At 43.4% G+C, this 15,676-nt stretch overlaps 1 protein-coding gene across 2 annotated transcripts in view; it reads right to left on the reverse strand.

Moving 5' to 3' along the window:
• spin (lysolipid transporter protein spinster) overlaps nt 1-15,676 on the reverse strand; it is a 28,372-nt gene that overhangs the window by 9,282 nt on the left and 3,414 nt on the right. Inside the window, exons 2-9 of one of the 2 annotated variants that reach the window (XM_087348987.1) lie at nt 8,197-8,393; nt 7,326-7,477; nt 6,781-6,981; nt 6,092-6,226; nt 4,495-4,756; nt 4,014-4,112; nt 2,918-3,164; nt 324-376 (exon numbers count right to left, since the gene is read on the reverse strand). In XM_087348987.1, the coding sequence (XP_087205113.1) occupies nt 324-376; nt 2,918-3,164; nt 4,014-4,112; nt 4,495-4,756; nt 6,092-6,226; nt 6,781-6,981; nt 7,326-7,477; nt 8,197-8,393 (1,346 nt within the window). The remainder of the gene's footprint in view (nt 1-323; nt 377-2,917; nt 3,165-4,013; nt 4,113-4,494; nt 4,757-6,091; nt 6,227-6,780; nt 6,982-7,325; nt 7,478-8,196; nt 8,394-15,676) is intronic. The other variant, XM_087348986.1, reaches the window with a different exon arrangement.

Here is a 15,676-nt window from a genome sequence, read left to right on the forward strand (position 1 = left end):
AGTATTACGAGTAGTGAAGGGCACAAAATTACAAGTACGCTTCTATTTGCTACGGTACTGAGATTATAAATTTCTGTGTGTGTAATGATGCTTCTCAATCCAAGGTTATTCCAAAACAGACGTCAGTCCTTGAGGATGCACCACCAATGGACAAAGGCCTAGCGAACAGGAAACTTTTCAATATCAAGTTCATTATCTCAAGTTAACAGTAACTGGTACAAAAAGAAGCAATTTAACGAAGACAATACATTTTATCTACTACAGTCTGCAAGAACAACAACTACAGCTCTACTGAAAACACGGAAGTGCTCAACGTAACTAACCTAAGTGTCAGCAGTAGCCTTCTGTAACTGAGCTTTTAATTCAGTTCCTTCAGCTGGAAGCAAAGAAAAATAACAAGCAAGATTTTCTCATGCAACACAGCTTCAAGAGAACAGCAGAGACATGCAACAGGCATGTGCGGTGATTTCACTCTGAATTAAATTTCCTCATATCGAACTGGAAGGGAAAATAATTATCACACGTTACGATTCTATAACGCAGTTCAATTTGTAACAAAAATATTAGTCTTAATCAACACAAATTCTGTTTAACTCTCCTACACAGAACAGCGCATCAGTCGTGCTGGACGTTAGGTAATATGCTTTCATCATGCATCATCGTACAGCAGGTCTGGGCTACGTGGCAACAGGTGTCGGTGTAAAGGCGTGCATTTACGGAACTGGCCCATTCACAGCAAAGTGCGGAGTAGCACGAGAAGACCTTGAAGAAGCAAGCGATGATGTTAACTGGTGAAGAAGAGAACCCAGGCCCCAACAAGACAAGGTAGAGTTCAACCATATTTTTGCATTTGTAAAGAACCTTGACGTGAAAAGTAGGATCACAAAGCTCGCAGAAATGAGACGACAGGAATTAAGGAAGTGAACGTCTCTGGATCGAAATATGACCAGCTAGAGCATAAAACGATCTCATACAGATTCAACAAGCAATAATGAACTTGGTGGAAGGCACGAGGCCTTTGGTCGCAAAGTAGAGTAGTCAGAAGATACACGAATAAAATATAACGTACTGATTATTGGGTTGGAGCAGCAAAAGAGTTAAGAGTATTTCAACATTTTGGAAGTTATGAATTTCTTTTGAGGGGTCTGACGAATTAATGCGTAACGGAGGGCACAGAGTCTCTAAGATAAGACCAGTTCATCACGGACAGGCGCCGATACAACGAGCACTACTTTGTAGTACACAGACTGAAACAGGGAGAGAAAAAAAGGAACAACCCTGAAGTGTTACATTACAGTGAGACACTGGAGAAGTATCAGCAGGAGAGGAAATGTGCAGATCTCAAGAACACGTTACAGGTGCGGGTGGAACGACCTCGTGGAGAAATCTTACTACAGATGAGAATGTTGGCGTGTAAGCTGGCCCAGGGTGCGGAGTGATGTTACAGACTGGCTTGCCACCACAGAGATGAAGGGCTGCTGCAGCCGAGTCAACAGGAGAGACATCTCTGAGTTAAACTGTGTCGTTGCCAGCAGGAAGCCTGGTTGAAGTTTCTGCCAGGCAGTACAACCTATTGAACTGGGTTGTGAGAGGTCACAGTGGTGAAGGAAGTATGCGGGAAATTACTTCTTCAAAGTCAGATGAAAACGGGAGAAGTACGTGGGTAAGAAACACATGGCTCCAACAAAAATGTTGAGAACAGAGTGGACGAATAAGAGTGATGTATTCAGGTTGTCAACGTAATGCAGAACGTGTGTAGGAAAAGGGGACCACGCTGCAGAAACGTGTGGTTCAGTGGGAGGATCCCAGTGCACCGAACTTGCAAGCAAATAAACGATCAAATGTCTCCAACACATTTATTCAAAAAACTAGCTAGTAGGGACCTAACAATGTATTTATGTTCCTAAAATTATTACTCATGACCCAAATCAAGGAAATAAAAGACGTGCATTATTTCAACCACTTCGTCACAGCATGCCACAAAATAAAGCTCCTCTATAATTTAATCTTTTACTGAAATTAGACTAATTAAGAGTTCAAATAAGTTTCTCACACAGTGTTTGCTGTAAACATTTTCAAACTGAAAAAATTATAAGTGAAAAGCACAAAAGATTGATTATGAAATGGAAATGCTGAAGCAATTTACTCCTATGATATAAACAAGCATCTGACATCCAGTTAAAAATATTATACAAACATAAACAACAGTTCTACACTAAAATTATACTTAATAAACACATGCAATTCTGGGCCAAACATTAAAGATGCAATGAAATTAACAAAATCCTATTATATTTTTCAGTAGTCCACTGACCGGCAGATTTAATGGAATTGCCTCATCTATCTGTTCACATCCAAGTTAAATGACGGCTATGAATGTTACCCGCAAAACAGTGTCCTCTGACATAACAGATCACAAACAAATTTATATTTTTTTGAGGTACAGAGACCTGTCATGTTATCTGAATGGATCAGTCCGAAAGCCAAGAAATTGACCATGGAACCCCAATGTTCATAATTTTGTTCCAAAGAACCTACATCATTGAACCCCACACATTCTACACCCTCGCAGTTTATTTCTCAAAGATATATTTTAATATCATCCATCAACATATACACCCGTCTCCCAAGCTTTTAAATGCGCTCGTTGTTATTTGAAATAGGAAGTTACAAAATTTAATTAAAATAAATCTGACTTCAAAGAATGAGTTTAATGTCAGCTTTTGCTGCTTTAGTCAAAGCACCCTCGTCATTCGCTGCTTTTCAGAATAATGGGTATGAATCATGCAAAATAGACACTGGATGTAACACCTGGAAACATTATATTATCAATTCAAATGCATTAATTTCTATTTTGATATGCAAGTTAGTATTATTATACCGCACAGAGTTTGTAACTTCTTAACCGAAGACATACCTGCGATGGCTTTCTCAGCTTGATATTTGTCCCTGCTAATGTAGAGAGCAGTGAACAGGAAAAAGAAACCCCCAATCACTTCAAAAAAACATGTCATGAAGAGAGAATACTGCAAACTGTAGAAATCAACAGCTGGATCACTTGTCGGGTCTGATGTTATATTGGAAGCGAGCGAGAATGAGCCATTGGAGCTGGTAACGTGCGGAGAGTGTGACGGCGACAACACAACCTTCAGTGTTTCAGAGATCTGAAATCAACACAGAACACGCACAGAATTCAACCAACCAACAAAAAAATGCAAGGTACGACACCCGTAAAATACAATAGCTCGATGCTAGTGCCTCTGACCTGCAGTGGGATAGTCCCTGCACTTAACATCAGCCAGACACTGGCTATAAAGTTTCTACAGCTACAATGACTGTATTCTTACAAGTTTATACCAACTTTCTACTCCTTCAGCGCCTCAAAACCTTTGAATTAATGGCATCACCAGTCACAACCGTGGTGCCCTCCGTAACAAACAGCATGCTAGTCTTTCTTGCGAACAAGTTTCTACTGAATCACTCACTGAATCAAATGATTCCCTAAGATTCCTTGCCATCTCAGGTATAACGGTTATCATGTTTCTTATATTCTAACAAAATAAATTATATCAGTCACTATATTCACTGCATTATTTCAAAGCGGTTTTCACGCACACTTCTAATGGCAAGGGCCAGAATTTTCTTGTCCCATTATAATTACAGCACATACAATGACTGATGCATGAATGAAAAGTTCAATAAGAACACAACCTCAAATCAGTTCCACAAGGTAACCCGAGTCACGTAACACGTGGTAAATGTACTAGAATGAAGTAAGTGTAACTGTAGTAACACTTACAGACACAGGATGTGCACATCCATCAAAGAATAAAATAATGATTCAAATATAACACAGAACATCAGCTGGACCCATCATGGAGTTCAGGAAACCTCTGTGGATCACTGTGCAATGTAACCTGATGATGGCAGCAAATTCAAAAACAAGCAAACACCATTTTACGTCAAATAAAATAAATACACTAAATGCAGTTAGGTCTTCAGTGCTGACTTACCACTCCCACCAGATACGGACTACCAGCATCTCCAAGCGCATGTGAAATAAGTATCTGGAATGCCTCGGCTGTCGACCGTCTTGTAGGAATGACGACATACTAAAAAATAATGAGAACTGAATTACTTAGTTTGTTGTAAAAGTGTTCAAGTTTATTCGGTAGCAGATTTCAGAACACTGAGTTATAAGCTCCTGTTAATAAATCACCATTGTCTTGCGGCTTACAATTTTTCAAAGACAAATCAGAAGGTGGTACAAATAAGCAGCAAGCTTTAGCAGAGTGACAAAGAGACAGCCACCTGTTATAAATACAGCTCACAACTACCAGGCTACAGATGCACAAAACACGGTCCGTTCTATAAACTTTGTTCCTGAAGAAGAAGCAATGGACACCACAGAGTCCTGTGATCAACACGTTCACTCTGACTTCAGTAACAAGGGGACGGAACGTATAAAATAACCAAAATTTAATGCGCTCTTACCAGAAGAATGTCCGCTACAATGGACCAGTTGAGATTGAGAAAAACCTCGCCAAAGAAGATAAGTGCATAACACACATTGCAGTTCACGCTGGCAAAAAGGGAAGCACCAAACAGAAGTGGTGAACTGACGAGCAGACCCACGGCACAAATAAGTGGATCGATGCGAGGGAATCTGGTCCGTAACCTCTGTGCCAATACTGAGCCCAATGGAACACCGACCAGTCCCGACACCATTGTAATGATGCCAAATTTGTATGTCACACTGCAAATACAAACTCCGACTTCAGTACATATTTATAATATTCAATCCTAGAGTTGAACTGGTATTCTACTTAGTTCAAGAAATATGCATAAAGAGGGAGGGAGGGAGGGTTAAAATGTGTGGTTTGTGTATACTCCAAGTCACACGTACATGCAGTAAACCGAGGAACTACATCAAAATATATTATTTACATTACTGGAAATAGCCAGTCACTGACTTACCAGTTTCACAGGCAAATTTTCTCTTGTCATCATATGGGTCAATATCTCCATGCAATTGCAAGAAAATTACCTAAATCTGCCCCCCCTCCGCCCCGAATGTTTTTACTAAATGGACACTACTCAAATTTTAATCATGGTTCCAATTCAATTAATGACACAAAGAGCCAAGACAAATATCTCTGTTATAATCATGAAAACCAGTCGTGTATTGCCATAATACACAGAACCCGAAACACAACGCTAACTGATGTTAATTTCAATCACTGTATTTGTAACAAAAACTAAATTAGTGTTTTTTTTTAAATTACTTGCAGTGGTTCAGCATTCGACTGCAAGACATAGCAAGTTCTGCGTCTCAACTCAGTGCACAGAACTGTGAACGTTGCACTGGCAGTTACCTCAGAAGTGGCAAGGGACGCAGCGTTCACAATCGTAATGGCCAGTCAAGGAACAGAGAAGATACAAAGAAGCATTTTTTCTAGAGTCCCCTGTCCGGGAGCGTTATCAGCCGAAAATATGAAGTGTCAGATAAAATGAATGTAAACAGATTACAAATACAAGCTTCCAGATACAGATATCACCTGAATGAACATCACGCTGTGGCTTCGGACACTTCTGGTGGTAAAAGCTCAATTCTGTCTTCAGTCTGCGTGGTTAAAAACTTCATGAATTCAATTTATACCACTACCACATGTTTTAAATTCATCAATAAATTCAGTACAGTCCTCTATTTCTCAGACATCTTACCATCAGGTTTAAGAGGGCTTATCCACAGTTCCACTCCTCTGGACTTCATGAGGAAGTGCGTATCTTGTCCTCAGAGAGAAACCTTCGTTTGTTCTTTCAGGGTGTGAATAAGTGGCCTTCATGCTATTATCAATTACAAACCATCTTCCTTCTTCCTGTAGTTGGGATGGGACTTGATCTCTGTCACTTCCCTGAAGACGGAATCCACGTAGCTGAATACGGTGACTGAAGTTTACGCTGTGCTGTTATGGCCGACTGCTCCAAATGATAAAAACGGATATGCAGACATGCACGATGCATACACGGGCTATTTTTACAAGAAATAAAGTTAAACGAGATACTTAAAACAGATTTACTTCTGACTTACTCATTTAGTGTAACATCCTCATACCCCTGTTGTAGTCTGAGACCCTGGTACACAAAGGTTGGACCCCACCAAGCTAGGGCTCCGGCAACGAACGACACGCACGTAAAGCCGGCCGTTGACAACATGAAACTCTTACTGCAAGCACAAACAGCGGAATTAAGACGGGAAGACAAAAGATTCTGAACTGAATGTTAGCAAGCATTCCCACAGAATCTGCTTTTAAATTATTCGTAAATGCAATTTTGATCTTCTACCCTTAATTTAAGGATGCGTACTTTGCTACATGTTCAAAGAATATATTAGCTACCCTTATATAAAGACTCTCTCCAGTAGCCTGATGTTGAGACATGAACTTCTTTTTCTCTGACTTTACTTCAGACGAAGCTCCTAATCATGACCTAATAGAGTTTGTCTTAATTTAGTTTTTGGCCATTAAATTAACATTTTCAGCACAGACCATAAGCTGTGTGTACCACCAAATTTCAGACCCTCTTGGGACATTCTAAAGCAAAGTTCAAAAGCAGTGGTGATAAAGCATCTCCTTGTTTCAGACCATTATGAAGAGGAAATACACCAGACAAATGTTTACCTGCAGGGACCTTTGAATTAATTTTGTTTAAATACATTCAAATTAGCCCAACAAGTTTCACGAGCCTGTATCATCTAAGGGAGACTGACGAAGGTCTTACTTTTTACACAGTTCACTGAGGTCATTGCCCCAAGTAGTAGGCCTGAGGTGCGATCCTTCGCTGTTTCCTCTCACGGGGTCCTGCATAACAAAGATGATCAACAAAACAGCAATAACACCGATGATGGGGGTCACACGCAGTCCCCACTGCCAAGAACCGGTCACGTGTGCCATCTCAGACCCAACAATATACCCCAGACCGCTGCGAACAAATGAGAAATAAAGTACTGAAGTTCCACACCTGAGGAGCACAGTCCCAAAACTAATGTAGTTACGTTCTTCCACCGTACACTCCCCCCCACACACACACACAATGAACCACAGCCATTCTCTTGTTTATCACAACCAACCAGGTGAATTGGTATGTGGGGAGAAGCTGAATTACCAATAAGCCAGAATACGGGAATGCTTATTGTTTTCACTCATCCACAAACAGTGGCACTGAAAACAGATCACGCGCCCTTGCATTCGGAAACTCTTTGCCGACGAAGGCAGAGGTTAAGGCATGCACATTTGTTATGAAGCGCTGGGCATCTTTTCTCTTACCTGCCAACTGGTATTGCAAAATAAAAGAGGGCAAGCATCTTTGATCTCATATCTTTGACAAAGAGATCACTGATGATGGTTGGCGCTATGGTGGAATAGCTGGCTTCTCCAATCCCAACAAGGGCTCGGAACGTGAGAAACCACCCGTACGTCTGTTGAAAAAATATTCATTTTCAATACAAGTATAAGAAGTGGATTTAACTACTGATTCGTTCTAGGCTAGAGCTAACACTGTCAGTGGATACAGAGCAGAGATGAATAACTATGCAACACGTGTGCTATCCGAGTACCTACATTCATTTACATGCTCACATTTAACTTTTGTTTCACGGTGGACCGGATTCATCTGGGGTCATGACACAGTCCATCAGTGGGATCTTGTGAGCGTGGTAATGAACAGTCAGTTTCTTGACTTGCGGAGTATATTATTAACTTCTCAAGACAGAGCTGCCTGGCATGTTGCATATAAACATTATGAACATAATTTAATGTGCCTCTGAACTTCCAGCTGCTAGAAAACAACACATTTTGGCCACTCATGAAGTTTCTGGAGGAATTCATTAAGTGGATAAAAAGAGAGGATGTAGAAACTGAATTTCCAGGAAAGAGGTGATGTTAATATCTGCAGCTTCCCTCAGCAGTTCTGACAGTTCCAGTGGCACTTTCAAAAGAAGTAAAATGTTTTTTATATTTGAAGTTACCAAAACTGATATATCCAGTTTCTAGTAAATCACATTTTTCTTCTGCGTATGAAAGAAACAAGAAATTCAGGCGGAATTTTAGAGAGCACACCACTTCGAAAGGAGGAGACGGGAGGATTGCATTTGGATGCAAATAGATCGGGTCTGCCACGCCAAATGACAGCACTCACATGCATGAAGGAACCGAGGAATGTCGTAAGACTCCACAGTAAGACTCCAGAGGCCATGATCAGCCTGCGGCTGTAGCGGTCACCCAGATATCCAAACAGTGGTGCAAAAATCATGTAGCTCAGCACAAATGCGGTCTGCAGTAGGCCAGCCAAGTCATCGCCAATGTCGAACTCAGCTTTTACATCATTCAAAATTCCTGGAAACAGGGAAATAATAATTGAGGGTTTTTTTTACACTTAGTTTCATAATCTGGACTGTGGTATTTCCAGATGATGATCCTGTATCATCAGAAGAATCTACTTTGGGACAATACGGTCATTGCAATCAAGGTGTAATCAACTTAATCGATACGAGCGTGTGGACTGGACTCGGGATGAGGTGTGCCGGCAATAAACCTTCCGGTTTCATAAAAGTCAGAGAATATTTTGACCACATGAACTGCTCCAAAGGCCTCTGCGCCACGAGTTCGCTGACGCAAGACTCTGACAATCTTTCAGGTCATTGTCAGGATCCATGTAAACAAATCTGGTATTTATGAAGTTGTATGCTGCATGTGGAACGAATAAAAAACAGGTGACAAGTCGTCTTATCTCTTCATCTACACTGTCTCTTTCAGAAACAAGTAATGTTCTTGTAAGTGGAACACAAAACAAGCACTAGGACACTGGAAATTGTTATTAACCCTTTGAAGTCGAAGATCGTCTGAATATTATTTATGAATTCAGTCCGTACCGCGAAGAAAACACTACACCTTACCATTACGAAAATCAGCTGGTTAACCCTTTGAAGCCGAATCTCGTCTTCATAATATTTACGAATCCAGACCGTACCGCGAAGAAAACACTTCACTTAACCATTAGAAGTCGAATCAGGCGGTACCACATAAGATTTAACAAAAGAACATCCCGGTCGAAGCCTTAAGGTTCATTTTTGGTTGTCATCATCGGCTGTCCTAGTTTGTTTGTTTCGTTCTTTAGTTAGTTAGTTAGTTTGTATTATCAGACAGCATGCAGCCCTCATTCTGGTTATAATCCGAACCCCTTATTCCTACCGATACCGAGGTTTTCCCCAGTTCTTCCTGGCAAGATATGCCGCCATAACAACCACGTCGCTCCGACAGTTTACGTAACGACACTCTACCAACTGCATGTGTTTTTTCATGCCAGTTTGTCCGTTGTGAATTAGAAAGGAGGCGGTCGTGGTCTATTTCAATACAACGTGCGAAATCGGGAAATGCCGCAGAGAGGAAAGCTGACACACGCCTGGCGCGTTGTCCTCCGCCCACAGCATCCTCAAACAATAGACTTTCATGCGTCATGTCCCCTCAGGGAAACACAAATTTACTTTTCAGGAAGACACAGCCCCTACTTCGTGCCCATGAGGAACCTCGGTGTGATCCGTCAGTCGGATTCACTCTCGTCTCGTCCGTTCTGACCCCTCCTCCTGCTCCTCGTGTAATTAAAATGTCACGAGAGTAGGTCAGGAAGATTGCCCTTAATTGCGTTCTTCCCACGTGCGACTCCACAGCAAATGCCGGGCGGAGGGCATTCGCCAATGCCGTCGGTACGTCCAGATGACGAGGAAGCTGACCTCTGAGGCAATTGGTCACTGATTCACGACGTTCGACCGATCACACCCCAAAGCGCCAGATAATTCTCGCCTGCCAACCTGAGACTTTAAAACGTCACAAGGTTGAATTTAAATTAGATCAGCTACACGGCGCGTGCGTAAAACATTGGCGTCAACATAGCAGGTGTCCGATTGTAAAGAAATAAGAAATTATAATTTCGCGCCAAAAACGATTAATCCAAGTGCTCATGGGGGGGGGGGCATGGAGGTAAGGGGCCGGACTGGACCGTGGACACGCCAGTGGCAATAATCGCTGTCGAGAATCAAAGCCCCGACCGTCGCGACTTTAAATACAAAAAGCCAAGAAACCTTACCTGGGGTCTGAAACTTGACTGAGCACAAGGGGAGACTGGAGATAATTACATTATGAGGACCTTCACCAAATATTATTAGCGTCATCAGGTTGAATGATATGACGGAGACATGCAGCACGCATTTGAATATGAAAAATCCATACGAAATGTTAGTCGTGAAGGCCCAAGTGTAAATGGGAGGATAATATTAAAATGGGTATTAAAATAGTGTATTCATACGGCTCTTCTTTGAACACACGATGACAATTCTTCGGGTTCAACAACAGGCGGGGAAGTCTCTGACTAAACGAGCAACTGTCAGCTTTTCAAGAAGGACTCTGCTCAGAAACCAAAGTGCGGCAACACTGCTGGGCTCGATACAGAGTCTGTGTTGTGACGCGGGATGCAGATCAGAACCCTTTGAGGACAAAAGAAATTTTCCTCCGACCATAACTACGCCACGATTTCTTTCATCGCACGAACGGACTGTTCCAAAATGAAACCACGCAGTGCAGGGGTTACCAAACTGTACTGAAGGACGCGCTACGTTCGAGCGGGGGGACCCATCACCTCCATCTTCAGTGTGAATACGTACTTCTTCTTCGTTATGACAGGGTATAACCCTGACGACGACAACCCAAATTTTCACCTCTCTGAAAACAGTTGCCCGTCTACGCTGATCTGCAGAGTGGAAAATAACGAACATTTCCGGAGTTTATCATTCCATTAATTTTGGCATCAATCTCATTTGCATCCGTCAGCGTTGATCCAATCTTGTTGCATTACGACTGCTGGTGATTTTGGCTTTGTGTCACGTTCCTATATTGAGTTTTAGCTGAATTTACTTGTACAACAGATTGCTTCCTGGACCACGGAAACATTTCTGCTCGCCCTTATGGTATATTTACGTTCCCTCCCCCTCTTAAAACTTAAGGGACAAGACGAAAGCTCGCCTCTCGATAACCTGACGGAAACATTCTGTGTCCTGGGGCGTTCGTCTCTGCTTCTCCTTCGAAATTTGTTACACAAACACCCGACGTCCATGAAGGAATTGTGCGACTCTGTGTCCCTTCTGACGCACGAAAGCTAAACATTAACACGAGGTTCCTACCTCAAAGAAAACACGAACTTATTTTAACCAATTCAAACTCACGAACAGACTCCGTGAGACAGGCGGTATACATAATTACCACTGACCTACAAAGGGTTAAATGCATACGAGAATATCTGTTCTTACGACACCCAACCACACGAGGAGAAGATGGATGCCAAGTGAGTCTCACAGCTCCGACTTATGAGGTCAACTGGGGTCATGTGTCCTACGTGGTTGCATCCGCCTCATTCTGAGGAATTCGTATGTCATTTGTCATCACAGAAGCAGCAGCAGCCCTCACTCCGTCAGCGACGGACATTAATTAATAACGTCTCAGCGTTTCCAGTGGCGTATCCTTGTCACGTTCAAGAGGAACTCACGCATTATCTACTCCAGTTCCAGATTCATTTTGGACAAACCTTCGTTTGTCGTTTGCCTCTCCGAACGTCTTTATTCGCGTTATTTCAATCGCGTTATAGAAGGACGAGTTTTCGGATCAAACTGAAGACGAGAGGACGACCCACGGCCGCGGCAAGCAACGCCGAGTTCCTGGTCCTGACGTTGATAAATCGCGGAACACCGTGACCGACAGATTTAGAACGACGTCGAGGCACTTTTAGACGAGACGCCGAGCCAAGCGCCAGATGCAACCTGCAGCGGCGCGGTTGGTGCACTCCTCTGGAATCGAACCAAAGATTCCCTGAATTTGTGGAACTGTCTCCTGTATATAAATAACTCCACTGCACACAACAACCTTTTTATGTCACTCGGTATCGAAGTAGGGCGATGAGCAGACCACACGTCCCACGGGAGGGCGTGGCACAGAACACCCCTGCCTATAATACGACATATTTCTGAATGTAATGAAGTTTTCGTAATCCCCCGCCTTCACAATTGACGCCATCTTAAGGTTTCTTACAGAACGCAACAACAGAATAAATTTATTTTGCCGTTGCTAAAAGCGCCTTTATAATCTGACGAAAACCATCTCGTCACACCGTTTAATCCACCTTAACACTTAATTTCAGAACTTCGATTTTTTGAATCTGTTTAAAAAAAAGGCGAGTTACAGATAAAAAAATCTCGCGTCGATACTTCAAGACGTGACTGATATTGCAGATCTCTGAAGTACCGGCTGACGCCAAATATTTCCTTTAAAAAAAATGTGACAAAACGGAATGGCTCTACTTATCTGAAGTAAACTCGTTTAAGTGCCTGTACAAAAAGATTTGTTTGGTTCGGTCGAGTCGTCGTACAGAAAAATATTTTCGATGACTTGATGGTGATACACGAACCGTGGCTTCATCAACCCATTTCGTGATCCGTCCGTCGCATGTCTTCCTCTGGGAACAAATTATCGCCCTCAATTCGCTGTTCTGCATCCATTCTGTGAGCAGCCGAGATTAAAAGCCAACCCTCATTTAACCGACCATACGCATCAACAGTACAAGTGGTTTACTTAAAAAGTGAGTTGTAGAACATTCAAACGTGGAAATTCCGCCTGCACTCGTTCTTTCTTGTTAGAGCCGTAAAAAGGTTCTCCATCGGATACAAATCGACATTTGAGCTGTCGGCTGAAGAAACGAGGAACACAGACTCCAAATTGTAGCAAAAAATGTAACGTGACAGGAAGAGACAGTTCTATGTTTAGAAGACGAGGGGAAGGGAGCACACGACTGCCGTAGACAGACACCCTTTTAAGAAAGCCCTTAAGGAAAATGAAGTGGGTGGCTCAAGACAGACAGTGGCGGGCTCTTGCGAGTACGTTCCACCCAAAACACTACGCCAAGGACTGTTTCGTGTAATTCTTTTCATGGAAATCATAAACTCCAACTCAAATTCCAGCTGAAAGAGGATGTCTCGTCGGTGAGAAGGTCACACTTCAGGGCGAAAGCCTCAGTCACGTTTTGTTTGAAACAGACGAAGACGCAGGACGCACTCCACACTTAACGACGATGGCAGCTTCCGGTCCGAAACACCCCGCAAGATCTCAGCATCCTGAGGTCGCACACCGTCGACGAATAATCGGAAAGTAAAACAGCCCTGGGCGAAACAGATTATTGCATTCCGTCTTCACGAAGGCAAGTCACAATTTGCGTCACGAAATCGTTCGCGTTGCGGATATGAAATGTCTCCTGAAGCTCTCACGTCAAATAAAAATAGTAAATTTCACAACACAGAATATTTTCGGTCTGATGGAGAGTGACTGAGGACAAACGCATCACGTGAAGTCCCACAGCTGAAGGCCAGAATAACCTTGAAGCTCGAATTCACTGCGCCTTTCTGTGTCATCAGAGATCACGAGAATATCGACTCTCACACTCCAATGAGCCAAAGTTCTTCTCAAGCTCAGCCGGTAAATAAAATCCGCGTATTTTATGGAACTCCCCTTTATTTTCTCGCCCTGACATATTCGGTGAAGTATTTTCCCCGCCCTGTTCCCTCCCGTTCAGGGGAGACGAGACATTCCGAAGCATCAGCTGTAAACACCTCGTCGTGGTACTTATGGGACGCCGTTTGAAGCAGGTGGTCTTTGCGTAAGCACGAAGTCTGCGTAGATTAAACCACCCGCAATTATCCAAAAGACGAGATGGGACATGGAGCTGTTTTTCTGTTCCGGTATTTACAATCCAGCGTGAGTCAGTCTGCTGACTGCACGGAATTCCGTCCGGAGTTTTACAACCCGAGTGCAATGGCGTTTCGCTCTGTCTGCACTTCTCCACGACGGACGGACGGACGGACGGAAACACAACACGGCAATGATAACGCCTCCGTTTGTTTTGGACGAGTACGAAACGCGGTCTCCTGCTGAGGTCGGCTTATAAATGACAGGCGTCTGAAATCAAAATGCCCCGGACAAGGTATTGGGGGTATTGAAACCTCGCAGGCCACGACGGGGAGACAAGGAATGACACATAATTTTGATGGTGAAACTCTTGGGGTAAAAAAAGGTACACTTGGAGGACCCGAGGAGGTGGGAAAACTCTGACCCTTCATTTGGATTCTAAAAACTCGCTGGTTACACTGCATGGTCCCTCAGATTAATATCAACGTTTCGAAGGAACATGCTGCCACCATTTTCACGGTTGAAGTGTCAATCTACGTAGTGTAGAAAACCTCACATATCCACTCAGCAGAACCTTCGGGGGACGTCCTCGTCGCAGCTTTTTGACGTCGCCTGTCACTCGCCACACGAACTAGGGCGTACGTACATCAGGCCCAATGCCGCCCAACTTCTTCAGTTGGGAAGTCGATCAATCGGTCAACAAATTCCGTGCGTCAAGGAATCTGAGGCAGCTTAATCCACTCCACACACGATGTCTTCATGGGTGATTTCCATCCACGTCGATGTCTTCCAAGTTACTCTTTCTCACGCCCACGCATTCTCCTCGAGCAAGGTACGAAGTCTCGTACGTACACAAACAGGAGATAACACGAAGTTGGCCCTTGGACACTGGAACTATTTAGGCTGCAAGTTTAATCTCTTCTCATTCTTTTGTAATCAATCCTAGGATTGATTGGAGCTTGAGCTGCTGATACTTGGGAAATCCCGAAGATCTTTAATGCGGTGGATTCCCCTTGCCTTCCGCATCCTATGCCGTTGACCCATCCGCCTTTAGGGTGGATTTCTCACCCCCAAGGGCATGAACCTCCACCCGCTCATCCACCCTCCGAAGAGGCTGTTCGCACTTGGTAGAGGGGGACGTCATGTGTGTTCTAAGGTTCGTTTCAAAATATTTAAGCACTCTCACACTTTCAAACGATTTATCTCGTCAGTACTGAGCCTGGTTCATAGTCAAAACTGTACCTAAAACCTGCCAAGGCTCTTTGCAGCTCATAGGCGATCCCGAAAATGGGTGTTTCGACAACACGCGAGTGCGAAAGAGTTTTCGGTTGGAGCACCGTCAATGCTCAGAAGACGCTCCAGAAGAGGTCGTCTAGCACCAAGACATCAACGCAGTTCACCCAAAGGGCAAAGAACCACCTGGACACCATTTGTTTACCGTTTTTCTCAGAAACAACGAACGAAGTTATGGAACAAAAAATCTATTCTTTACTTCCCGGCATTCCGCTGTTCAAATGTTTGAACGGGCATGGACACGCCAGAAAGAGTGTCCGCAAACATTGCGCGGCAACTTGAACAGACAAAGAGAGCGCGGCATCGGTCGGCAGATGAGCCAAAGGACGGCCTCTGATGTGTAACCAGTCGCCATGTGCCCCAGTGACGTCAGACAATTTAAGTAAACGAACGCCGAAAGGCTAAAATCGGCGCATCACGAGACGAGACGGATTCTGGCGTCCGGAGTAAAGACGGACAGAGAAACTGCGCTCCTGACGATGGAAGCAAGATGGGACAGTCGGTAATTCTCGATCCTGATCAAGAATAAAATGTCTACAGACACAAACAAAAGATTAATACAAAAACAAGAAAATGCATCTACTCTGCTCAATGTCAGGTCTCGC

Source organism: Zootermopsis nevadensis, unplaced genomic scaffold (assembly GCF_977971745.1).
Source record: "Zootermopsis nevadensis isolate Lab colony 2312 unplaced genomic scaffold, Znev_1.0 Znev_ptg000015l, whole genome shotgun sequence".
In the NCBI taxonomy this organism is placed as follows: domain Eukaryota; kingdom Metazoa; phylum Arthropoda; class Insecta; order Blattodea; family Termopsidae; genus Zootermopsis; species Zootermopsis nevadensis.